Below are 25,839 nucleotides of genomic sequence, written 5' to 3'. Positions count from 1 at the left end.
TGTCCTCTGATTTACCTTTCTGGTTTCTGTTAGCTTAGGTTTGGCATCTTTTGCATCCTCTTCATCATTCTTGAAGCATTTCTCCACATTCACTTCCTTGTTGGGCTGCAAGTGAAGAGTTTAATTATTGTTCAATTTACATCAATATTTAATTTGATTTTCACTTTGCAGCATCCTGACTAAAAATGTCTAAAGCAACAGTTATTATGGTCGCAGCATAATTTGAAGAAGGGCAGCAGACTGATGCTTTGACACAGATCACTGGTCTGAAAAGTGATTACAGAGGAGGAAAGCAGGGGATGAGACTCCTTTGAGTAGAAGGCTGCCATTAAGTGGGCGTTTCATCACATTTTATGTGGTAAGGAAGCAGCTGTCAAAGTGCTAATTGTGGATCCATGTTTCAATAAAATGTGCTACTGCTCATGGAAATAAAAACAAGTGTGTGTGTGTGTGTGTGTGTGTGTGTGTGTGTGTGTGTGTGTGTGCGCGAGTGTCTGTGTGAAGTGTGATGGGGGCGTGCATGTGCAGGGAGGTGACAAGAACTGAGAGCTGGGGGTTAGACAGAGAAAATCCCAGGAGATGCACATTAGTTTGAGAAGAGAGTGAGAAAACACAAAAAATAGACCAGATATATAAAAACGACACAGTGAAAGTGAATTGAACACCATCAGGAAACTGGCACAAAACATACCGATAAAAAAGTCAAGTTTGTTGGAAATCAAGGTGTGTGTGTGTATGTATGATCCAAATCTTTGTGAATCCCTTAACAAATCTAAATAGGCTTTGCTGCAGGCAGCAGAAAACAAAAAGATCCCCCTGACACTTGATGGGACACAAGCTAGCTGGTTTAAGAACCGGTGCACACAATGGAATTGATGAAGAGTGCTGTTACAGCTACTCCCTCATAAAACATTAAATCTCAGACATCGACTTGCTGAGAGTATTTTAACCAGACAACAGCCGAGAGTCTCATGTTTACTATAATCGATCAATGGCCGACGACTAAGCTGATATGTTTCACAACCGACTGCAGCAAAATCAGGGGTTCACTAAAGTTACTGGAATGGCTTCTACTGCACGGTGCTCTTTCCATATGAATACAAAGTAAAATCTGAAAAAATATCTTGTTCCAAACATCCAAAAAGTAGAGCCAACCTAAAAACCTTTGAACTCTTTTGCTCATTTGACACCTTGTTGTGAATATAGTACTCATTTAAATAAAGACTAATACGTGTGAGCATGGTGACTGTTTGGGTATCCTCACCGAATGGGCTCCACCAAACTGAGCCGGCAGCCTCCTTCCAGGCATCTTTGGTCTGTTAGCAGTGGGATGATTTAGCTTCTCCGAGGTAGACGACAACTCATCAAAACTCATTAGATCTCCTAAGGATAGAAGGGGAGATTCAGAGATGAGGAAGGAAAATTAACTAGAAAATCATTTTTTTTGGTGGAACATTTCACTGTGACTAAGAGAAGAACATTCTCAATTAAGGACACAAACATAAAGTTTTATGCAACTCTATTGTATTAGGACATAGTTTAAGAAGTCAAGAAACAAAACAAAATTACAGGCATCTGTGCTCAGTTTAAGATGTTTTCTGAAATTTTAGGGACGTACTAGGCAGAACGTCGCTGCTTTGATCCATCAGGCACCAGGCTGAAGTTGGCACCATTTAACCACCTAATCAGCTCACAACATGCATGTAGTATGTGTTTGTAAGGTCTTGGTGCACTAAACGGTGAGCTGTATTTTCACTCAGGGGCCATTTTAAGGTTGAAAGTAGCTTTCAACTCTTCTCTTTTTGGTTAATATGCAGAAAGTGAAAAACACGATGGACTGCACTTTACACCTACCCAGTGGTAAACTGCTACGGTTGGGAAGCAGTGCCTTTGACTTTAGGAAACATTAAACTTCTGTGCTCTTCGGAGAATGTGTGTCAGTCTGGCTTCTAGTGAGCAGTGTGAAGTTTTAGCAGCTTGTTACCACCTTTGCAATGCAGCTGGCATAAACAAAGTCTCCAAAAACATATCCTCAGGCTCTAATAAATGGATCTCAGTTGTCTTCTCTTTGTGACCTTTCATATTCCGCTTCTGTTCTCTTCTGCTTCCATTCATCACTTGACTCTTCCCCTCTACTCTGAAAAGTTCAACCTCGAAAATTTAATGTTTTTGCTCACTTCTGTTCTTACTTCAGTTTTCTCACAATCGCCTCTTTTCTTAAGTTAAAAAAAAATGGTAAATGGCAGGTTATGTAACGCTTTTATCCAAAGGCCTTTACAATGTTGCTTCTCATTCACCCATTCACACACACACACACACACACACACGTTGACTCTACCCAAAATGAAGAACTATGGGTTCACTGAGCTACAGCTGCCCCTTAGACCACCCTTTACTTCTATTAGGCCTAGTTTATTTTCCCCTATTTAATTTCATGTATTGCTTTCTTTCACATTTTTATTACGGTTTGATGTACTGGAACTGTGTGATGTGTGAGAAAGGTTAATGAGGTATTTTTCATAAAGTTATAAAATGATTATTAATGTATTTTTCTACCAAGCGTCCAAGCCCAAACTATAGCACCTAATTCAGATTAAACCATTCATTTAATACATTTGGTCTGAAAACTAATCTTAGAAAATTCAAAAATACATTTGGCTTTATTAATTATGATTTAAGTGGTTTTCTACATTGCATGGTAAATTGAAAATAATAGATTAACTCTTAAACAACTGGTTACACAATGCAATTGCTTATCTCTATAAAATGTAATTGAAAAAAAATAAAAAAATAAACATCCCTATGTAAGAAAGCCTGTTTAATTGATTATAGTACATCTCATGATTTGCCTCCGATTCTTCCTGCAATGATTAAAAAAATAAATAGATTTATCAATGCCATGGTTTGAGTAAATAATTGGAAATATAGGGGTAGAAGGATTTTTTTAATTTTATGTACGACATGTCTTCTGCAGCTAGAATTAGACGCTGATCGCTGCTTAGAATTTGAAATAATACAATACCTGCATCTGATGATTTCTCCCCCCAATCCCCAGACAGTGTTTTGGGTTTGGTGGGCTCAAGGTCGGACTTTGGTCTTGTAGAAGGCACCTCTCCATTTTGCCTGTAGATTACAGGTAAAATTAGCACGACAAAAGAATATGAAAAAAACTTACTGCTTTACAAACTAAATAAACAAAAGCTGTAGTGATTTGCAGTTTAAAATGTCGGCAGTTTGCATAAAGAGATTATGAATAGATGGAAAGATGATGGACTGAGACATGGATGGACACAGATAATTGACTCACTTAAGGTTTGGTGAGGGAGCAAGAGGCTTGTCAGGCCTCTTTGGTGGGATGATAGCTGGTTTGGATTTTCCTGGAGGGGGGATTGGCTTCTTGGGCGGGACCAACGGTGCTGCAGGCTTGGATGGTCTGTGATCTGGGACGGGCTTGTCGACTTAAACCAAAAAATAAAATATAAACATTTTAACATCAGAAAGACTGCAAAATGCAAAAGGGAGAGGAAGATTTAGTGGCTAGTTGAAAACCTTTTTAATACAATGTCACTATCACTGTGGATCTATGCTGATGACAGACAGCTCTTCCTGTCCTTTCCACAGGACGACTCCACCGTCTCATCACGCATTTCTGCCTGTCTCTCTCCAAGACCAAAGTCCTTGTCTTCCCAGCCAGACCTTCGACGCAACACAACATCAGATCTACAGTGATTCATCATAGATCCTCATCGACGACCAACTGAGCTTTAAGGACCACATCTCCTCAGTCTCTAGGACAAGCAGATTTGTTCTCTACAACATCAGGAAGATCAGACCCTACATCACGGAATATACAACCCAACTCGTTGTACAGGCGCTGGTCACATCTCGTCTCGATTACTGCAAAGCTTTGTTGATGGGGTTCCCGATTTCCACAATCAAAGCCTTGCAGATGATCCAAAACGCAGCAGCTCGCCTCATTTTTAATCAGCCAAAAAAGACCCATGTCACACCACTCTTCAGATCTCTACACTGGCTTCCTGTAGCTGCTCGCATCAGGTTCCAAGCTCTGTCTCTTGCTTACAGGGGGGTTAACTCGACAGCTCCCGCTTACATCAACTCACTCATTCAGGTCTACAATCCTTCCCGCCCGCTGCGGTCTGCCAACGAACGACGTCTGGTGGTCCCAGCACCGCATAGAAGACACCAAGCAAAACCTTTTAGAGCAACGATCCCACGATGGTGGAACGAGCTACCAAACTCTGCACGCTCAGCTGAATCTCTCCCAATATTCAAAAAACTGCTGAAAACAGAACTCTTCCGCATCTTCCTATGCACTTAAATCTATTTAAAAAAAAAAAAAACTTCCTTTCTGGTGTTTCTCACACATGCATCTCGTGAAATGTAAAGACTTTTCTGATAGGACTTTGATTTGATGTTTTCTCCTTTACCTAGATTCTTGCTGCCTTGTACCTCACTTGTAAGTCGCTTTGGATAAAAGTGTCTCCTAAATGACTAAATGTAAATGTAAAAAAATATCTGGATACATTTCTTGATAACAAGAACCATGCCCCAAAGAAAACCTTTCAATTGGGTAGACTAAACGTCCCCTTCCTGCAATCATCTTTTCAATTACACACAAATTGAGTTAATTATTACTGAATTATTTGATATTATTATTACCTTCATTTCTTATATGCAATAGTTGTGAAGGTTACAGAGCAGGGATTAACATTTTAAAACAGATTAGCTGGGCAATATTGATGATTTAACGTGATCCTGGATCTGTTTGGTCTAAAGCTAAGGAAAACCTACAGGTCAAGTCAACAACCCACTGGTTACAATTATCGTAGCTTATTAACTCAAGTTTCATAATTTACTTTTCAGCAATGGTTGGAGAACTGTCATGGCTACCCTGATCCAAGATCAGAAGATCCAGAATTGCTCATCTGATACTGAATCCTTGTTAGCAATGTATGAAGAACTTAGCCAAGGTCAACCACAGCCTTAACACTGTAATTGGAGAGCTTTGTTCTACAAGTATCAGTTTTGATACTTGTACTGAAAGTGAGAGAAACTTCAAGACCAAACAGAGTAGTACTTTCATGTTCTTTGTATAATGACACACTGCACCTTACCTAAAGTACAATAAAACTACTATTCTGGTCCACATTGTAGAACTTCTGAAGAATCATGACAAACTATTTATTTTGACAAACCACCTCATAGTAATGTTAGTTGATGGAACTGCATTTACATTTTCTATTGCTGAATATTAAAAACTCAATTAAAACAGTTCTACATTTTTGATGAAAAGCTAGCTTGGAAGAGTTGAACCTAGGTCAACACAAAATGTTTGCGATATCTCTAGGTGGTACAATACTGTTAATAACTCCAATAAGAAATGTGTGAGTGCAGATTCCAAAAGATGAGAAAGATGTCGCAAATGTTTTTTATTTAAGTTGCAACTAGTCTAATAAGTACAGTGTAATTGGTGAAAGAAAACGTGCATTAAAAAATAGGATGAGATTAGGTAAAGAAAGGTAAGTAAGGGGAAAAAAAAAAAAGAGATTAGGAACAATTTTCTGTACCTCTGTCCTCTGTCCTGATTGCATGAGACTTCTTGTCGGCAATGGGAACTTCAGGTTTGATAGCTGAAAAACGAAACATGATTCAACAAAAGTCACGGGTTTAAGACTCAACAGAAAACAAGAAGGAACACACACTTCTCTCTACTAGACAGTGTGTTTTAAACTGTACCATATAATCTTTGTCTAGGCAAAAAAAAACACTGCACTGTTCAGGTTGCAATATTTTTTTTGTGGGGGTGTAAAAGTGATACATACTGTATTCTCAACACAGACAGGAAGCTGTGCAGAGACACAGTCATTCAACACACACAGACCCACGCGCCAACACAATACAGCGATCGGCGGTCAGAGGATACAAATGCAAATTTTGTTACTTCCTGCGCAGACAGGGAAACAATGATGTTTGCATTTTGCAAACTGTAGTAGCTGTTGGTGCTGCTATCAAGCACTGCTCATTTTACAATACCATGGACCCTTTAACCAGAAAACAATATTTTCTCTAAAATAAGAAGAAACTGTCAAAGTGCCAACCTTCCCTCTCCATTCCACAACAGGACAATAACAGAAGGATACTTGTTGCTTATTATATTAAATAATATGACAAATGGGAATAACATGGGCAAATTTTACAAGCACACTTATTTTATAGGGCCTCTAACTTTTTCTTTCAGCTCTTTCTATAGGTCAGTTCTAAATGCTTTTAACCAGTGGGTCTCACTGTAAGACCTACGAGCAGCATTGGTCTCTCATACTGGGTCAATAGCATTTAATGAGTTGAAAGTGGGTAAAGAGTTTGTACCTATGCTTTTTGTTGGTGGAGGCGGCTTCTTTGGCTTCTGAAAGGAAAAGAAAAAAGGAAAAAAAAAAATAAGTCAGAGTAACATGTGAATGATGAATAATTAACTCACACTGACATCTACTATCTCAAACAGAGAAACCCCAACATGAAGGGAACGTGAAATAGAAAAATTAGTTTAGTTTTAAACAAAAATGTTATGTGTGTAATGTTAAAGCCAATTTGAAAATTGGCGAAGTTGCCATTCATTTGAATTTACTACCTAAACTAGGACCTTGAGAAGCAACTTCGATATCAGCGAGGCGTCCTGTAAAAGATTAAATTCTACAAATCTAAACTATGATACCAAAGAAAAAACGAATTTGGTAGTTTTTTTTATACAGAGCTGGGCTAAAGATCTTGTGATGCTAATTCTATGGTCTCACTTTATTTTAATACTGACAAAACATACAGTGCATAATTGTTTCAGCTTTTCATGTGTCATTTAAGATCTCACATTACACTCCTTAAAATCATATACACACTGTATCATGAATCTAGCTCGATAGAGATAGATACTCTTATGATCTTATGATAACTGCTTTCTACCATAATTACCTCACACTATTTTCAGGGGGAAAAAAATGCACAGCTTGTGTTCTGATTGGTAGTTTTCTTTAGTCTGACAATTGACAGGATGAGTCTGGACTTTAGAAGCAGATTGTAATAAAAGAAAAGTCACTCTCTCAGTAAGTCAACTGCTTTTACTTGGACTACGTCTCCATTATTCAAAATAACCTCAAACTATAAGCTAGATGGTTAATACTTGGACACACTTGGGTGTTCCAGCAGGACAATGACTCCAAAAGCTGGTTGTGGAATAGATAAAGCAGGCTAACGTTAAGCTTTTAAAAAATAAAAGACTGTCCCAAAGTTCCCAGCTCAACCTTATTAAAAAGATGTGGACTGTGCTTAAAAGTCAGGTCTGTGTCACAAAACCGACTCAAATCTGACAAGAAGAGAGGTCAAATATCTAAATACTGCCAAACCAAGTGCACTCAAATCTTGAGGTTTTTATTTATAAGATATATGTATATCATTCTGTCACAGCCCCCAAAAAACTAAATAAATACATAATTATATAAATAAATGTGTTAACATTAAAAAACTTTAAAGCCCAAAAGTGCAATGACAATCAAGTCCAGGATGAGTATAAGTAAACTTTTGTTTGCAAAAGCACGGTTAGGGTTTGTTACTCTATATGCTTGTTCAGATTGTGGGGGAGATATTCATAAGTAGAATAAGTAAAACCAAATTCAAACTAAAACTCCTATGCACTGCAACCTTTTTAAAATAAAGTCAGAAGGCTTTTGAAAATCTAAATCTGCATGCATTATATACAATGCATTAGAAAATTAACCTTAATTGAAAAAAATATATAAATCTAACTTTGCCCGAACATATTCCAGCCAATAATAGCTAAAACTAGCTAAAATGCTTCAGTGCTGAAATGATATTCCAAGTAACGCTGGAAAAAAGCTTGTGTTTTTGCTGAAATAGCTGAAACTCTTATTATAAAAATGTAAAAAAATAAATAAAAAAAAACTAGTAACTTGTTATAAAGTTTAAAACAAGCTAAAAAGAAACATAACTACTTGAAAAAAAAAATCTTTTTTTTTAACTACTTATCATTCAGATCAGCTTGGTATTCTTCCGTCTTTGCCGTGTGCTTTTATTGTGAAAAAACACTTCCTGTGAGCTCTGGGGTCTGAGGATTTTAAAATTTCACAACCCCCTTGAGGACCTCCCAGATTTTGAGATTCTTAAGTTTCAGGTCAGTGTATTAGTATTTATCAGTTAAACAGGGCAAAGACATTTAAAAATAATGAGTATTGAAAATGCTGAGTCATGGTTGGGGGAAGTGGAGGAGGGGGATGGGGGGTTGCTATTTGATAGACAGTGACTGTTTCCATACAGATGAGATAAGGAGAGACACAGAGAGAAATCATAATAGTATTCAACGCCATTGTTTTCCCTGCATTTGCATTTTAAAGTATTATAAACTAATAAATGCTGATGCATCATTATGATTTAACCACCTGCCAGCACATATACTGGTTAAAAGTCAGCTCCACCTTTACTAACGGTGACCTTTGACCATTACTTTTTATTTATATTTATTATATATAACTGTATATGTTTTGCCATAATTACCCTAATCAGTATTATTTAGGAATACATTGTTTTTTGAGTGGAGTACCTTTACTTTAAGTACAAAGTAAAATGTCGATAATCTGCTTAGTACTTTGACTTGACCAATACTTGCACTTTCACTTAAGTATTAATTTTGTGTACTTCTAGCAGCTCGGCAAACAGTTGCAGTCGCATTTTGCTGCACATGGGGCTGTGTAGCAACAGATTGCTAAGAGAGGCTATGCTGACCCTTGTCCTCCATGACATGAAGACCATCAGTGGTAATGTTGTCACGGACACACATATTTGATTTCTGTTTCCGCATTGCTTCTTCAATTTTTGTGGCTTCTTCAGTTTGTTAAACGTGATATCACCTCTCGTGGACAAGTATGCCTACCCTGCAACTATAAAAGAAACAGGTGCGAACGCATTCGAGCACAAGTCTGCGCTGACGTTTAGTATATTTATACCTTGACTCTAACACATTTACAATATAAATTAATAAATATCATCCTGTCAAGAAAGTAAACTCCTGTTTTTATTCACTGAAACCTTGAAAAATCAATCCAACTGACAGGCATAGAAAAACATTTTAAATAGCCACAGATAATAAAGATAATAGACCAGCACATTGACTAGAAAAATATATTATACGGTTTCATCTGCTATAACAACAGCACATGTGCGAGTGATGCTCGATACTGTTCACAATTCTTAAAACTACCATAATATTTCAAGTTGTAATAAGGATGTGGTTATAAAAAATGTTTAAAGGCAATTATCTGCTGTGGTGCCTAAAACAATACTCTAAACACATGGCTGTGCGGATTACACAAATGTATGAATTTCATTTCTTTTTATATTGCATGTATGAAGAGTGAAAAACAACTCTGAAAATAAAAACAGGACTCACTGAGGAGAGTATTTTGGTAGAGCTAAGCAACACTGACAACTAAGTGTGAACAAAGTGAAAAGTGCCTTTTCAACCAAGCTTTGCAATAGATCAATTTGGCTCTTGAAACCATGTTCACTGAATACAAAACATGGCAAATGAGACAAAGCTTTACTTACACTGACTAAAGCCAGACTACACCAAACAAATCCAAAAGACCACAGGTGAATAACTTAGTTTCATATGTTGTTGCCCTTTCAGGTATCATGAAAGTATGTGGAAGAACTGACATCCTAGAGCCAGCTTACCTCTTCTGTCTCCTGCTTAGCCTCCTGCTTCGGTGATGATTTCAATGATCCTCTTGACGTGGCAGTCTGAAACGTGAAAACAATGACGATGGATGAAAAACGTCTGTGAATAAACTCAAATCAGGTTCAGTAAAGTGCATGCAATCCCATAGTCACCTCAAACATTGTGAGGCTTGTGTTTTGCTTGTACCGATCATGAAGGGGTCTTCTCACCCATGTTGAAGAATTTTAAAGGTAAAATCAACTTCATCACTAATCCGGAATCTGCTTATGTTACAGCTCTGTATTATCAAATTATATGTTTGTGTTGATGTAGTTTTTGTAGATATCCTAGTGACAGGGCATCAACATGAAGAATATGCAAAGGTTAATTTTTTTAAAGTTTATTTTTAAACACTTCTTAATACAGAATTCTATTTTGTTATTATTTCGCATAGGATCTCCGTGTTGTCTGACACATACATGATGGCCCTACTTTGGGGGGGGGGGGGGGGGGTTCCAGTGTATTGTCCAAGGGCAACAAGTGGCACAGAAGGATCTTGGCTTTGACCCACCAATCTTGGGGTTCGCCGCTCTATCAACTGAGGCTCAGTTGCTAGAGTGAAGCTTTACAAAGTTCAAACTAAATCCAACGTACATTTGAGTCCTGCAGCAGTAAATTATCCTATATGAAGGTGGTAGTTTAAGTTTTGTTCAACACTGCTTTAGACAGGTTTTCTGTAACCTTGAAACCAATGTGTTAATTTCCATTAGTATACTGCAACACAATCTAACATTTTTTTAAGACTACAGTTTCCAAAACAATCATTCAGGTAAATTAATTTCCCTTTAGTTGGTATTGTAAGCTATTGTTCAGGAACTAGTATCATGGTCCAGCTTTTGGTGCAGATACCAGCAAGTTAGAAAATCTTCGAACAATAACCGGCCATTCATCAAGTCACTGGCAAAGCAGTAAATTCTCAGTATAGAGAAACTGGTACTAAATCATAGAAAGTCTGTTATATTAGTTCAGTAAACAGCTGCTAAACAGCTTATTTTACTCCCTTTGTGATCTCACCTCTTTTTCTGCTTCAGAAATTATGGCTACAAAGTTGTCAGGGAAGACGCCTTCTTTACCATTGCTCTCCCCTCTCCACCAGCCAGGCTCTCCTGTGTCCTGTTAGTGAACCAACAGAAAGAGAGGGAATTGTGACAGTTAAGTAAACAACTGCATCTCTTATGTTGCCATTTTCTAACATGTCGGTCATTCATGTTTTTGCAGCAAGTACATTCAGGAAGCAAACTCCAAAAAGCACCTTTTAATGTAACACCACTCCACTGTGACAAAGGAAAAAAAATATAAAAACAGCTGTTTAAAAAAACAGCTAAATTAATATTAGGTTCAAGACATAAGGATGTGGATAAACTAAAGAGCCCGATAAAACATCTGGTACTGGGTCTGGTCATTTTACCAGCATTTCCTCACAATCTCCAGTGGAGGGCAGTGGCTTTCCAAAAAAAGGAGTAACAGCTACAATTGCCAGACAAAGTAATGGCACTGTTTACATTTTTCTGGCTCTCTGCATACGTTGGGCATGAAATATTATCTGATCCTAACCAAAATCATAAATATCAAGAAACAATATTTCCAAGCTAATATAACGCAGTCATAATAACTCTTCATTGGAAAAGTAAGTGCAGCAATGTTTTAATAACTGGTTAAACCACCTTTGGTGTCTATAACCTCAAGTGCTTCCTGTGGCTGTGGACTATACCTACTGTGGACAACATTTAAGAGGAATTTTAGACTATACAGAACTGCTGTGTTAGAGAGATAAATGAGTCTACAGAGCCATTACATGACCCACAGTCTTTAATCATTTGCAACTCTACACTAAGATTGATTACAGTTGGGTATAGTCTGACTCATGTTCCACATAAAAGCGACTGTGGCGCAGGAAGGTAGAGAAGTTGTCCGACGATCTCGCAGTTGTTGCATCAATCCCCAGCTCCCGAACCCAAACTTAGTTGCTCATTTGGTCGGTGTGTGAGTGTGTGTGTGTGATTGTGAATGGGTGAATGAGAAGCAGTGTAAAGCGCTTTGAGTGCCAATAGGTATAAAGGCGCTATATAAGTGCAGAACATTTAAAAGCTGGGAACTTCTAGTAGATATTTATGTATTATCCTTTTTGAAACCTGATTTCTAAGAAGCACAGAGTACTGATAGCCTAAGCGAGTGACTAGTTTTCTTGGTCTGCTGTAAGAAAGATTTTTGCAGAAAACCAGGGAGCAGTTTAAATTTGTGTTTAGTTGGCAATGTTACAATGTGGGAATTGCTAGCAGATAACATATTAGACATATTAGTTAAAACTAGAACAGATACTTTGTCCCATGTGTGCACAGGCTGTGACAGTCAGGCGAGCTAATGTTAGCTCAGACAATCAATCTAACTGGTCAGTACAGCTCATAAAACTTGTGGCTTTCTCTGGTCGTCTTGTCCCTTAGGTTTTACCTTTAGTGGTGTTTACTTTTCCCAAAAGAGCCCAGCTGCTCTGTAGTCTTTTGATTTTATAACTGCAATAACTGGAAGCTTACCTTGCTCAGGATGTGGATGATATCACCCTCTTTAAGGCTCAGCTCATCTTCATTTGTGGCCTCAAAACCAAACGTGACCTTGCAGTATTCTTTTGCTGAAGAAACCAAAAAAATTATATTTATTATAAGTACACAGAAAACATACATTGGCCAGCATACTACATGTACATTCAGCACACCAGCAAATATACAAGCCACAACTGATTTAAAAATAAAGGAAATTAGTGCCCCATGTATGGACCGTGTGACTGCTCACATTTGAAAAGACAGCATCTGTGATGACCTGTCCCCCAGTGAAAACATTTGGAGTATTATGCGGTGAAAAATTGCAAATGGAGTTTTTAAACACTTGAAGGTGGGTTTAAAAAAAAAAGAAAAGAAAGAGGTGATGCAACACACTGGTAAACATGCCCCTGTTCCATCTGTTTTGAGACATGCTTGCGGCATTAAATTCAAAATAAGCAAATATTAAAAAAAAAAACAACAACATCTTTCTGCATCCCCTCTCTATCTCTGCATCCCAACTTTTCTGAATATGACATTTGTATTTGTTGGGAAATGTTGCCATGTTATTTTACTTTATTAAATGTATTTGTTATTTTACTTGACAGAAGGATTTTAAGATTTGTAGGAAAGGTTACCCCACATTTACACTTAACAGTGCAACTGCAATTAACGCCAAATCAAACAAGAAAGGACAAACAGAATTTCTCTTACACCGACAAGGATCTGGCATCACTAAATTTTTTAGTGTTTTACCTTTGAATTTGTTGTCTCCTTCTACCTTCTGCAAGTCTGGCATGTTGGGATGGGCGGGCTTTGCAGCAGATGGTAATGATGGGATTGGCTAAAATGAAGCAAACCATACAGATGGAAATGATTTATTGGACATGAGTAGATATGTGGCTCAATGTGAGTAAGAACTGACCGTGGAACAACCTAAACTTAATGAGCTGAATCACCATGTTTTAAAATGACCTTTTTTATGAGTGATGCTTTTATGGTTTTTTATGTTTAGAACTTAAGGCACCTTCATTAATTTTCATCTTTCTTCCAATGGTTCTGGTTTGGGGTGTACGTGTGTACAAATGACATAAAACCTCCACCCGCTTTCCCTGCTTTTAGCTTTGTAAAAAACAAAAGAAAAAGCCTCCAGATAACATCAGATGGAGGAGTTTTTCAGTTCTGATGATGTCATCTTACTGCTCAGACTACAGTGGTTGTACTTTTAGTCAACTTGCTCATCCAGAACTCATTCAGCACATGATTTGAACTCCTGATGATGAAAAACACCTCCAGGTAAAATACTCTTTTTAAGCTAGAAGCAAAAAGATATTTTTATGTTTTAATATCTTATATTAAAAGAGACATTTTTAAAAGCACCGATAAACTACACGTGCTTGCCAAATTTGAACTATTGAAGGCAATTTGAAAATTGGAGAAGTCGACCTTTGAGGATTATACAGGATGTGAGAAGAAGAACACCTTTGTACGTGTTGATTAGTAAGTGAGAGGTGGAAAAATATATGGAAATGAGGATAAAAATAAAAAAAAGCTACTACTCTGAGTACTGTCAGGAAAGAAAGAAGATATACTGTGGGGTTAACCTTTAAAGTACCAGACAAGTGCACAGCAGACATTCATCAAAAAGGGTCAAAAATAGAAAAATGTCACAAGCAGGGTTCTGCATGTCCTTGATATCATGACTGGTGGCAGAGGGGCACTCAGGGGCAAAACAAAACATCAATGACTGTGAAGACGAGAGTGTGAGAGCACGCGACCTGCTGGTATGTGAGGAGAGGAGAGTGGCGGAAGCAGTGTTAGTGGTGGAAGAAATTGTGACATGAAGAAGGGCTGATATGAAGCAGAAACGCATGAAAAGAGAGGAGAGTTTGAGAAGAGAGCTCCAATTAATTAACTACAGCCGTTAAGTTAGCACTTGTATAAATTCAGAGGCTAAAAAATGATGCGTGGCAGAAGCAAACTTCAATCTACGATACTGGCTCAGGTGAAGGTGGCCTTTCCTTACTGAACTCTTAAATCAGCACATGCGCTACGACGAACTAATTGCTTCTTACCGAGTGAAACAAAACTAACAAAACAGGCATTTTACTCTAGTTTTCGATCTTTGCTTTTATTAGCCGTGTCCATATATTTATAGATACCACGGTTTCAGCTGCTGAAACCAAGTTGTTTAAGTAGGTGACTGGTTATTCTTGTGTTCTGTCGATGCACTGATAATCCACAGGGATTACTTTGTTACTTTTTATTTCTTAACACACCTTACAAATAATGTGCGTTCTGATTTTTCATTACACTTACTTTCTCCTTCTTCTCCTCCGTTTCAGTGCTGGGCAGGCGGGCCTTTAGTTTAACCGAGCCTTCTCTGAAAATATTTCCGAAGCCGACACCTCTGACCTTCTTGGGCTGAGAAATAACTCCATTCCCGGAGGTGGGTTGAGGTGATGTGGGGGTGGCAGGGTGGGGGTGGCTTTCCATTGCAAGTCCATCTGAGGATGAACCACAACAGCTTGAGAAAGTAGATGAATGGATCTTTTACTCATCTTTCGGCCAAAGGCTCAAGTCAATCTTGTTGAGGCGTGTTCCAACTGCGCTGCGCTTACTGAAAAGCTCTATTAGTCTACTGGCACTGACTGACAATAATGAAAACATGTCAGGTAAGAATGAATGTCTGAAGCAGCTAATGCAACTGCCTTTAGCTTTGTTTACTTGTTGTGTCTAACTAAACATAAAAAGTCCTGCTTGTTTTCTTTCTCTGTCCTTACCGGTTTCTTCCGTTGTTGTTTCAATTGAATCCCCCTCTTCTCCCATGGCATCCAGTTCTTTAACAAAATTAGAGGGAAACAGTCCTACTTTGCCATTCACGCTGCCGCTCCACCAGCCCTCTTCAACCTAAAAACAACAAATCAAGTATTCAGCCTGTCATTATACTGCAACAATGTTTTCCATCCAATTGCTTGTCGACAGAAAACATTTTCAAATTCCCCCGGAGCCCCCAGTGCCCGACACTAACAGGAAGGTGCTACGAATAATGTACCTAGACCGGTGTAGAACAAAGTTGAAGCCTTTTTATTATTAGTCAAAAATGATAAATCAAATGCAAATTATTCTCTAAATAAACAGTGAAACCGTAAGGAAGTTTAGGACAATGTTTTAAAAAAAATCCATTTGTAGTGCAAATGGACTCCTTGTCTCCTTGTTTTTAAATTACGTTCGCCCAAAGACTGACTAAATCTGAAACCAAGCCAATGTCAACATGACCGACTGCTGTGTTAGCTTGTGTCCCTGTCTGTCTGTGCTACCTGAGCAAACTGCAAAGACAACAACCGTGTTAGCATGTAGCATGCGCGTTTTGCGCCGTGTAAAAGGAAGAGAAAACAAGAGACCTGGGATTGCGTATGTACAAACTGTAAACAAAACAGCAATAACTTAGCATTTTCGTACCACACTTGCCCACCACAGATTATTTATAGTTATTATTAATTAAGGATATGTCTGATAAAAACGCAGAAAATGTAGTAGCGATGTTAATACTGTGGTCTTTTCTAAGTATATTCTAAGTATAATACTTTGACTTGTACAGAATAATAAATTGCTCTGCAAAGCATATTTGTGAAATGAGACAATCCACGCTGTAAAAACATATCTCCATTGTGTCCACCTGTCACTTTTTCACTGTGCTGTCAATCTGCCCTGACAAACACACACACAGACACACTTAAAAAAAAAATAACACAAGGGAAAAAAAAAAAACAGGAAGCATTGTCACATGTCTTTATAAAGAGGTGCAGGGGAAAATAGATACCTCATTGCTGCATATATACACTGATTTACAATAACCAAGTTTCTTTAGTCCAAACCTCCATAATGTGTTTTACCACTTATATATTCTATCCAGAGGAATATGAAAAAATAAATAAATGTCTCCGACTGCACGTAGACTCAGCATTTGCCACTGCTCCGCTTTCTTACTTGTTCTGACTTGCCACTACCACAAATAACATACTACTGTTATCAGTCGGTGCTGCATTATGTTCACATTGTGTGACATTCAAATCCTGGTTTAGTGTTTAGCCTTAACACTCAAAGATCTATTTTAATTAAACTAGACTAATTAAAAAGGTCTGAACAGACGTTACAGGAAGCTGCACTGTAATTTGCTTTTGAAAAAGGGGAACGTAGATACAAAGATGCATTTATTATAACTCTAACCTAAAATAAATTTAAGAACTTGAAACCTTACAAGTACCTCTTCAGTGATTTCTATGATGTCTCCGAGTTTCAGTTCCAGCTCGTCTTCATTCTGTGGCTGATACTCAAATAGTACCTTGCACTGCCTCTTCTTGGGCTCTGTTAAGATAAAAGTGGATCAAAAGAACGCCAGTTACTCTCCAAACCTGCTGTGTGGCCTCACCTTTGCATGCATGCCAAACCCTGTTTTTGTTCATAATCTAACAGGAAAATCTTGTATATGTGTACTTAACATGCTTGTCTCTCTACCTGGAAAATAATATCAAAAGGGGAGGGGGGCTGTGTGAAGTGGCACAGGTGAGAAAACAAGCAAGGTGCAAATCCAGGAAGAGGGAGGGCAAACAAGAACCTCACCCTACAATGAACTGTGGGACATTTCTTAGCTGTTAGCCGACACACCTCGCTGTACAGTACAAGCACATCTACCAAACAAATGGAATCAACTGCAATGGGTGGTGACTTTAAAGATTTTAAACAGTGTCTTGACTGCTACATAAGTCTGAGTTTCGATTTTAAAGGACAGGTTGGCTACAGTTTCAAGTGCAGAGTGGGGGGAAAAAAAGTTTTTATACTAAAGTGGGCCCGATTTCACACCAGCTTTCTACTTTCTCTAGTTGTTTAGTTTAAAATGACACAGCACTTTTCCATCATCAAATGTGGAAAGCAAACTAATAAAATTGAATTAGACTAAAATTGTTTTAGTAGAATATCTGGTTACAGAAAAAGGGGATAATGCCTCAGGATGTATATTCTCATTGATAATTTACATCCTCTGACATAATGATTTCTGTCATTACCACCATGCAATAAAAATACAAGTACATTATGTTTAATGTGGATGAGGCCCAGGGTTAAAAAGAGATAATTGATATGTGCTTTACAATAGACATGTCGTCATGACCCTCTTCTGAACGCTACTATCCCAGTATTCAAACAGGTTAGTTGAAGGCTTAGGCAGGTCCAAAGAAATTAGCACTAATTCAGATCTTTCTACACTTTGCAAATACATTTTGATCCACTGCCAAATATATGAATAAATCATCTTCCTAAGCATTCAGCAGTAGATGATTATTACTTGGCACAAGCCTTGGGCACTTATACTTTTATCTAAGACCTTTCACTGACCTTTCACAAACAATGTCTATATAAGAACCAGTGTCTCTGTGTTAGTTCTCTTTCAGAGTTTTCAGGCAATTCCCAGTAAGCATTACAATGTTTACAGGTTAGAAGTTTCCTGAAGTTCAGCTCTGTACTGTGCCTGTTAAAAACACAGTAAAAATTATCTTTTCCACACATATACACAAAACTACAACACATTACTCTTTGCAGCTGCGGGTGGCTGAGGCTGGAAGCCACCAGTCGGGATGCCAATAACGCTCATCCTCTGAACCAGGTTGGCGACGTTCCCTGCGCTCTTCTCCCTCCTCTGAGACTGAGAGGTCTCCTTTGGCTCATTCTTCGTTTCTTTTACTTCTTTGGATTCTTTCTTCAATTCCTTAAACAAAAAAGAAAAAAAAACCTTTATATCAGACAGTGTGTGCAATGCTTATTTTTTTTTTTTAGATAATCGTTTATATATATTTATATAATAAATTTACAATCACTGGTGTGAATATGCTGAGTTGAGTTGTACATTTAGTGTTTAGAAACAATTCTAATTCCAAAAATGTTAGGAAGATGTGTAAAACATATAAATAAAAACAGAATCTAATGATCTCATCAACCCATATTTTATCTACAATAAAACATAAACAACAGATATTGAAATAGGATATTGAAACTGAGACAGTTTATCATTTCATGGAAAATATTAGCTCATTTTAAATTTGATGGCAGCAACACATCTCAAAAAAATTTGGAACAGGGGCAACAAAAGGCTGAAAAACTAACTGCTGCAAATCAAAAACAAATGGAGGAGCATTTGAAAACTGAACTGTTAATTGGCAACAGGTCAGTAACACGACTGGGTATAAAAGGCTCAGGAACACTTGCAGAAATCACTGCAATTCCCAAATGTAAGTTATAGCTGTATCCTGAAAGGAAGAAGCCATATGTGAACACGATCCAGAAATACCAGTGTGTTCTCTGGGCCAAAGCTCATTTAAAATGGTCTGAGGCAAAATGGAAAACTATCCTGTGGTCAGATGAATTAAAATTTGAAATTCTTTTTAGAAACAATGAACATTGCGTTCTGTGGACTAAAGAGGGACCATCCAGCTTGTTATCAGCAGACAGTTTAAAAGCCTGCATCTCTGATGCTATGGTGTTGCATTAATGCCTATGGTGTGGGCAGCTTACACATCTGGAAAGGCTCCATCAATGCTGAAAGGTACATGGAGGTTTTATACGCTCCCATCCAGACAACGTCTCTTCCAGGGAAGGCCCACATACTGCATCCATCACAACAGCATGGCTTTGCAGGAGAAGAGTCCAGGTGCTCTTCCAATTTCTACCGGGCTTGAACCAGCACTGCACAGGCCCCCCGACTTCTATAACTAATATGACCTCTACAGTCGAGATTTATCCCTCCTCTGATTTTCTCTCGCTACAGAAACACTATAGCAGCTGTACAGTGGTTTTACACAGAGATGCATGTAGTCTTACAAACTATTTTTGTTTGTCTGTGTAGACAACCCAGGAACTAGAGTACAGTTGGACCAATGACTTACTCGTAGATATAACGTTTAATAATGACACCTGACAAGACATTCTGTTGGAAACACCAGGTCATTAAACATCATTGAACCAGTAAGGACAGAGTCAGTACTGGCTAAATGAAAATCAATAGCTCAATATTAACATACACTTGCACTTGCTAATGACCCATTTCTGACAACCTGCCAACAGTGTCAGAAGCTGCAAGGTAGAGCTGCTGTGAAAGACAGCAGTAGCACTGCAAACTTTTAATACATGTGAATAAAGTCAGAATTGCATTTCAATTAGCTTTATTTTTGCTGATGCAATCCTTTAAAAAAAATTCCCTGATCAGTGTCGATGCTCATTATCTGCATCAGTTCAGGACACCTCGACCATAATTTAGGAAACAAAAAAAGTCTTATTAGTATTCACATGGCACATTATTTTTTTCGCAAAAAAGTTTAAAACTACCTGATTTTCTAACCTCAGCTTCTAAATTAACCTATTAGGAAGCTAACAGTATGCACGTCAATGGATCATAGCTGTGCACTTATGGATGTGGACAGAAAACATTTTGCCACACTCAACTACTAGGGACATGCAAATAAAATAGAAAAAGACCCCCTTTTACCAACAGTAACTGTTGTCATCAAGGCACAGCTTAGATGGAACAGGGACATGAGAGACGAGTTGTACCATTATCACGCAACAAGGAGAAGTGAAATATTAGTGACTGCTTTCTGTAGAGCTGAATGGAGTGGGGGGGGGAAAAACTGGACTCAAGCAATCACAGCTCAATACAGATCTGCACAAGTTACAGCCCACTCATGCTGAGACTAGTTATCTAGTCATGCAGTCTGGGTTTAAAACGGCTGCCAATCATCCAGCCAGGGGGAAACTCCCTGACCATAGCACAAGGTCGACATCGCACTTTATTACATACAGTCAGGATACAGAATAAAAAAAAGAGTATAGGGAGGAATATTTAGAGCATCACAGAACTTCAGCATTACATCACACTTGTGTCTACACTAGGCCCTCTAAGTTACCTAACCTGCATGTTTGCAGTGTGACTAACAAACTGACTCACCCAGGAAAACCCAAACAAACAGAGCATATGCTGGGTTATACAAACTAGTGCTGATCCCATGAGGTCTAACATTTATACCTGTTCTGCAGGACCACACACCAAAAGCCTTTCATTGCAAGCACTTCCTTACCAAAATACACTGTGTGAAATCCTGAGCAATTAAAGGTTTTGAAGGAATTTCCTGGTGCAATGTTAAATATTTTGGTGCAGTACAATCATCTGCAGATCACCACAATTGCATGAAGGCAATGTCGGTGTGTGTTGCCTCGTGCACATGCACAAGTTGTTGAAACTACGGAAACCTTAAGTTCAGTTGTGACTGCACAATAATTTGTGCCTCTAGCAAAGACACAGGCTGCAGAGATTGACCAGAAAAGACAGGTTTCATTTAGGTCCATCATTGTGTAACAGCCAGTTTTTACTTGTCAAATTGATATTCAGTGTTGGCTATAAATAAAACACTGCTAAAGTGGTTCATTTATAGCGTCGTTAAAGTGTCTCAGAGATTCAGATGTGTAGCATTTGCTCGCTTCAAATCCTCCCAAAATTTGGTGAGGAATGACTAGAGGGCTTGCAGGTTAAAGTCGAGATAATCTTGGGAGTGTTTCCCCCAGACATTTGCATTCTAACATACATCCCCTCCAGACAAAGTCGGGGGAATTTCAGGATTCCAAGAGCATGTTTGAAAGACGCATAAGTGTAATGTTAGTGTACAGTTTGAACCTATAAAATAAATGTAAAACAGTGTAAAAACCTGGCCTGTAAAGACAGACAATGTCAGGTACTTACAGTGATTACGAGAAAAATAAATAAATTTAAAATAAATAAATAAAATAAAATAAAATTATATATATATATATATATATATATATATATATATATATATATATATATATATATAGGCTATACACTGAGAGAAATATGGGTGTTGTCTCTTCATCCAGTACACAAAGAAGTTGTTCGAGTTTGTTTTTGTGTTTCATTGTCCTACATGACATGTGGGACAAGTTTTATGGTTCACGTAATGAAATTCACTAACACAACAGCACAAGTCACTAACAAGCATTTTAGAACTTATCCCACTCGCTGTAGACAAAGCTTTCATCAAATAAAAATAAAGCTTGTAATTTCTTGCAATACATTACTTTCAATACTTTCTTGTAAGAGCTGGACAAATAAATCATTTAATATTCAATTATTATAGACGTACATGTAGCAGATAATTAATACAGTAATCGTACTTTGTATATTACCTTGTACTTCTCAAAGAGAGTCTCCATTAAGCCCAATACATGTCCAATACTGCTTGCTGTGTTTGCCGAATTACAAAATCATAGCCCGTGCAGGGGTCACGCATGGGCCTCGTGCACACCTCTTGAAACCGTGTTGTACTAGCACATGCCTCTTTCTTGGGGTTTGCGTCATTGGTTGCAGGGAACCCTGACGTAATCACTTCCTTCCTGCCTCCTTCTAAAGGTGGAATTATGCTTCTACATTGATACACATAAAAGTTGTATATCAACAACGTATTGTGCGGAGATGTGCACTGAACAAGCTGAGTGAATAATGTCAGGAGTCTGGATCAAAACAGAAAAGGAACCGGAAAGAAGAACAATGCAAAAGTAGACGAATAAACATAATAGTTCATACTACTGTAATTTTATTAGAACATAACAGTTCCCTCCCCAAAACAAAAAGTCACATGGCGGTGGCATAAGTGCGCTTGGGCACTCATCAGTATGGTGCAATGCAGACCAGCAGGGCAGAGAGGAGGGGTCAAAAAAAATGCTGGAGCGTGGTACAAGGCAACCACAAGAACACAGTTCTAAGGTACTATGTCTCAACTTAAGTTCCACATTGGTCAATATACAGATCGAGTTTTAGCATATTCATAGCGATGAGAAAAACATGCTTTCTATGTTAACGCCGATGGACCTGGGAGGCATGTGAGCAAAGTGGAAATTATTGCTTTGCTGCAGCTTTGTTGTTTGATGGGTTAATGGTTGTTAGGAGCTGAGCTAATATTGCAGGTAAAGAGAGAAGCATTAATATCGCCTCACCTACGCTCTGTGAGTTCTCTCCCTGACCTAAAATGTGTGTGGCACTAAGAGCGCTGAGCCCCTCTGCAGCCACACAGGAACAAATATCACAGACTGACCTCATCATCAACACCACAATTATATATCATGCTAACCTAAACCACTGATTACAGTTATTTCAACAGACACTTGAACAAAATGATACCTTACAATCACCTATTTTTAACTAACTAACATGGAGCAAAGTTAAATTCCTTACCATCTCCCAATCAAGCATATTTTACATCCCCTGATCATTCAACTACGACAAAACGTAAAGAGAGCAGGAAGAAGAAATCCGACATCTCAGATGACTGTAATGTTCTTGGGACCAAAGTGCAAAAGCCAGCAGGCTCTTTAGAGGCTTATCTATCCAAGATCAGTGACTGGGCCAGGCTGTTTAGCAGATTACCTATCTTACTACATAGGATTATAGGATGGTAAAATGAGAAGTGAGAAACTAGGAAACACGGCATAAGACAAGGGAAGCCAACAGTAGTGCAGGGATTTTTTTAGCTGTGTAACTGTATCACTTTGGTGCTTTACCAAAACATGACAAGTGAGGACCGTACACCACTGAAGCCACTGGGCTAATGTTACAAAGATAACTGTGGAAACTTTAGTTTTTTGGCATGGCATTCGAAAATTTAAACATTTAAAAGAAGCAGTTCCCATACTGGTATACAATGTTTTAATTAAGAGCAAATGTTGTTAATGTCCCTCCGAACCACACAGATGAGAGAGGCCCATTTCCTCTCTATGTCTGTTTGAGTGCACGGTTACACATTGACATGGGAACCACTGGTTCAACGGGATATTGCCTGACGACTTCAGACTGTGTACTAGTTGATAAGAACACAGTGGTTCGGAGACAAAGTCTGGCTGCAGGTGATGAAGTGCAAACAATTGATTGAGTAAAACCTTAATAGCAATTTAAAAACACGATGTCCTTTTTTCTATTTTTGTTTTTCAAGTATGCTTGTTAGGTAACCATCACACTGATCGTTTTTTTTTTTTAATCTGTCCAAGAGATCGGTGACATCCACACTATTTCCCCTCAATCTACTGCACCTGTAGATTACTTATTTACTGTTTAAATATCAAACAGCAGTTCAGATCACCTGTTGGTAATGTTACCTCCATTATTTAAGTTGATGACAAGACAAAAGAAAAGTATTGTCAGTGCGTTTGCTGTCTGCATGTTGGAGAAGCAGGCTTTACCACAACAGACTGGCTAAAGGAGTCAAGTATCACTCTGTAACAACTCTGGACAACCAGTGGAATAAGAGTCTGCGTTGGCTGTAGCTCAGATGGACCTGACGTCAGTGGTTCGATCCCCGGTCCTGGTTACATGTCGAAGTGTCCTTGGGCATGACACTGAACCCCAAGTTGCTCCAGGTGGGGCTGGTGAGCACCTTGCATGACAGCCACTGCCATCGGTGTGTGTGAATGAGTGAATGAGAATCAACATTGTAAAGTGCTTTGGATAAAAGCGCTATATAAGTGTGTCTGAGTTCATGCCTTCTATTTAACAAAAATTAGCTGAAAATTAGACGGTGTTTTTGTGTAAATTGAGCACATCACCATCCCTGACAACCAGCTGATTTTCAGATTCACTTGGGAAGAACAATGAGTAAGATTAGCAAACCTAAAGATAGGCTATATTTTTGTTCATGCTTCAGTCTCTCCTCCTTGTGACCAAGGGTGGAGCTCAGGTGCTCCTGATGTACAAAGACAAGGAGAACAGAAGGATCCCAGGTGAGGTCGGACTTGACTAGTTTATGCTACACTTTGTTAGAGTGTGCGCATCAGCGCAAAAAGAGACCAATAAAAATAGTTTATCAGCACAGACACTGAACAAGTAAAACTCTCAATAATGGTGATATCAGCTCTGTCTGCAACCTCTCATCCACCGTTGCATTAATTACAGCGGGCTTGTTGGCTGATCAATAACTATGAACAAACTTATCTGAAGGGTGACTGTAGGTAGGCCACTGTGCTGTCACTATTTAGCCAAGGTTGCTACAACTCTTAAAGCTCAGCAAGTTCTGGTGGGCTTTCTGACAGCAGCCCACACTCCCAAACCCACCCCTTTCTCTGCCAGGAGCAGGCTAAAGACCTACAGAGTATGTTTAATTTAAGGGAGCTATTAGTGTAGGGAGACCTACAGCTAAAAGTTTAGCTATAAATTATCATTGTGGATAATATATAGCTGTGCAATATAAATGCCTGAAACACATTATTTCAATTTTTAATCTCCTATAATTTCACTGCAGGCAGGCAAACAAAACACTGTTTACCACTACATAACTGAATTTACTGAATCCCTTTCTCGTGCACTCTGCGCACACATTCTGGCTGATTCTGCGTAGGAGATGAGTGACCACAGAGTGAAAGAAACGCTGGCCCATGTACACATACTGTTTTGCACTGTAGAAATGAAGTGTCATTTTTAAAAAGTGATGGAAAGCGGCACTAGCATTTGCGTAAAGAATCTGATCCTGCCTCTCACCCGATGACAGATGGAATAGGCTCCCACATAGGATAAATGGTAAATGGTAAATGTTCTGCACTTATATAGCGCTTTTCTACCCATTGGCACTCAAAGCGCTTTACACTGCTTCTTATTCAGCCATTCACAATCTCACTCAAACACACACACCGATGTGGGAGCTGCTATGCAGCTGGCCAACACTCAACGGGAGCAACTAAGTTGGGGTTCAGTGTCTTACTCAAGGACACTTCAACATGTGACTGGAGGAGCCGGGAATTGAACCAACAACTGTGAGATTGGTGGACAACCGCTCCACCTTCCTACGCTAGATAATGGATGGATGGATCCTCTCCTAGAATTTGTAAATATAACTGATTCTAGGAGCTCAGCTTTAAATAGAATAATAATGAAACAGAAAGTCATATCAGACAGATTTCTCCTGTAGATTAGTCATGGAAAATGAGAAATGTGTGAGTTTTTCTTTTTTAATCAAGCAGCAAAAAAGTAGCAAAATGATGTGTTTGAGTTAATACACAATATTGCACATCCTGCATTGATAGGAGGCTCAAAGAGGCTCAACGATCTGCTTCTCACCTTAACAAAGTTGTCTGGGAAGAGGCCCCGTTTCCCATTGAGGTCTCCCTCCATCCAGCCATCCTCTTCTATATACCGCACATTCTTGATGATGTCACCCATTCGCAGGGTCAGCTCGTCATCATGGAGTGCTTCATACTCGTACTCCACCACAACTTCTACTCCAGGAAGGGGTTACGGTAAAGAACAGAGAGATCAAAAAAAAAATAAATTGTAAAAATGGGAGGAAGCCAAATAAGGGACAAAAGAGAAGAAGGACACGATGAAGAATGAGAGGAAATCAGTGGCAGATAGTTAAAGGATATGGGGGCAGGTGAGATAAGAGGTGGACAAAAATAGAAGAA

At 38.6% G+C, this 25,839-nt stretch overlaps 1 protein-coding gene across 5 annotated transcripts in view; it reads right to left on the bottom strand.

The window, feature by feature from the left end:
* cd2ap (CD2-associated protein) overlaps positions 1–25,839 on the bottom strand; it is a 48,103-nt gene that overhangs the window by 8,297 nt on the left and 13,967 nt on the right. For 2 of the 5 annotated variants that reach the window (XM_067482119.1, XM_067482115.1), the window contains exons 2-16: positions 25,496–25,653; positions 17,923–18,097; positions 16,601–16,701; positions 15,117–15,243; positions 14,653–14,840; positions 13,090–13,177; positions 12,331–12,425; positions 10,814–10,912; positions 9,757–9,822; positions 6,388–6,424; positions 5,589–5,651; positions 3,308–3,458; positions 3,023–3,123; positions 1,265–1,383; positions 16–105 (exon numbers count right to left, since the gene is read on the bottom strand). In XM_067482119.1, the coding sequence (XP_067338220.1) occupies positions 16–105; positions 1,265–1,383; positions 3,023–3,123; positions 3,308–3,458; positions 5,589–5,651; positions 6,388–6,424; positions 9,757–9,822; positions 10,814–10,912; positions 12,331–12,425; positions 13,090–13,177; positions 14,653–14,840; positions 15,117–15,243; positions 16,601–16,701; positions 17,923–18,097; positions 25,496–25,653 (1,658 nt within the window). Of the gene's footprint in view, positions 1–15; positions 106–1,264; positions 1,384–3,022; positions 3,124–3,307; positions 3,459–5,588; positions 5,652–6,387; positions 6,425–9,756; positions 9,823–10,813; positions 10,913–12,330; positions 12,426–13,089; positions 13,178–14,652; positions 14,841–15,116; positions 15,244–16,600; positions 16,702–17,922; positions 18,098–21,582; positions 21,625–22,627; positions 22,715–25,495; positions 25,654–25,839 lie in introns of those variants that run through there. The other 3 variants (XM_067482117.1, XM_067482116.1, XM_067482118.1) reach the window with 3 other exon arrangements.

This window comes from Channa argus, chromosome 17 (assembly GCF_033026475.1).
Source record: "Channa argus isolate prfri chromosome 17, Channa argus male v1.0, whole genome shotgun sequence".
In the NCBI taxonomy this organism is placed as follows: domain Eukaryota; kingdom Metazoa; phylum Chordata; class Actinopteri; order Anabantiformes; family Channidae; genus Channa; species Channa argus.
The sequence above is the reverse complement of the archived record's forward strand: the minus strand, read 5'-3'. Positions and strand labels throughout refer to the sequence as shown.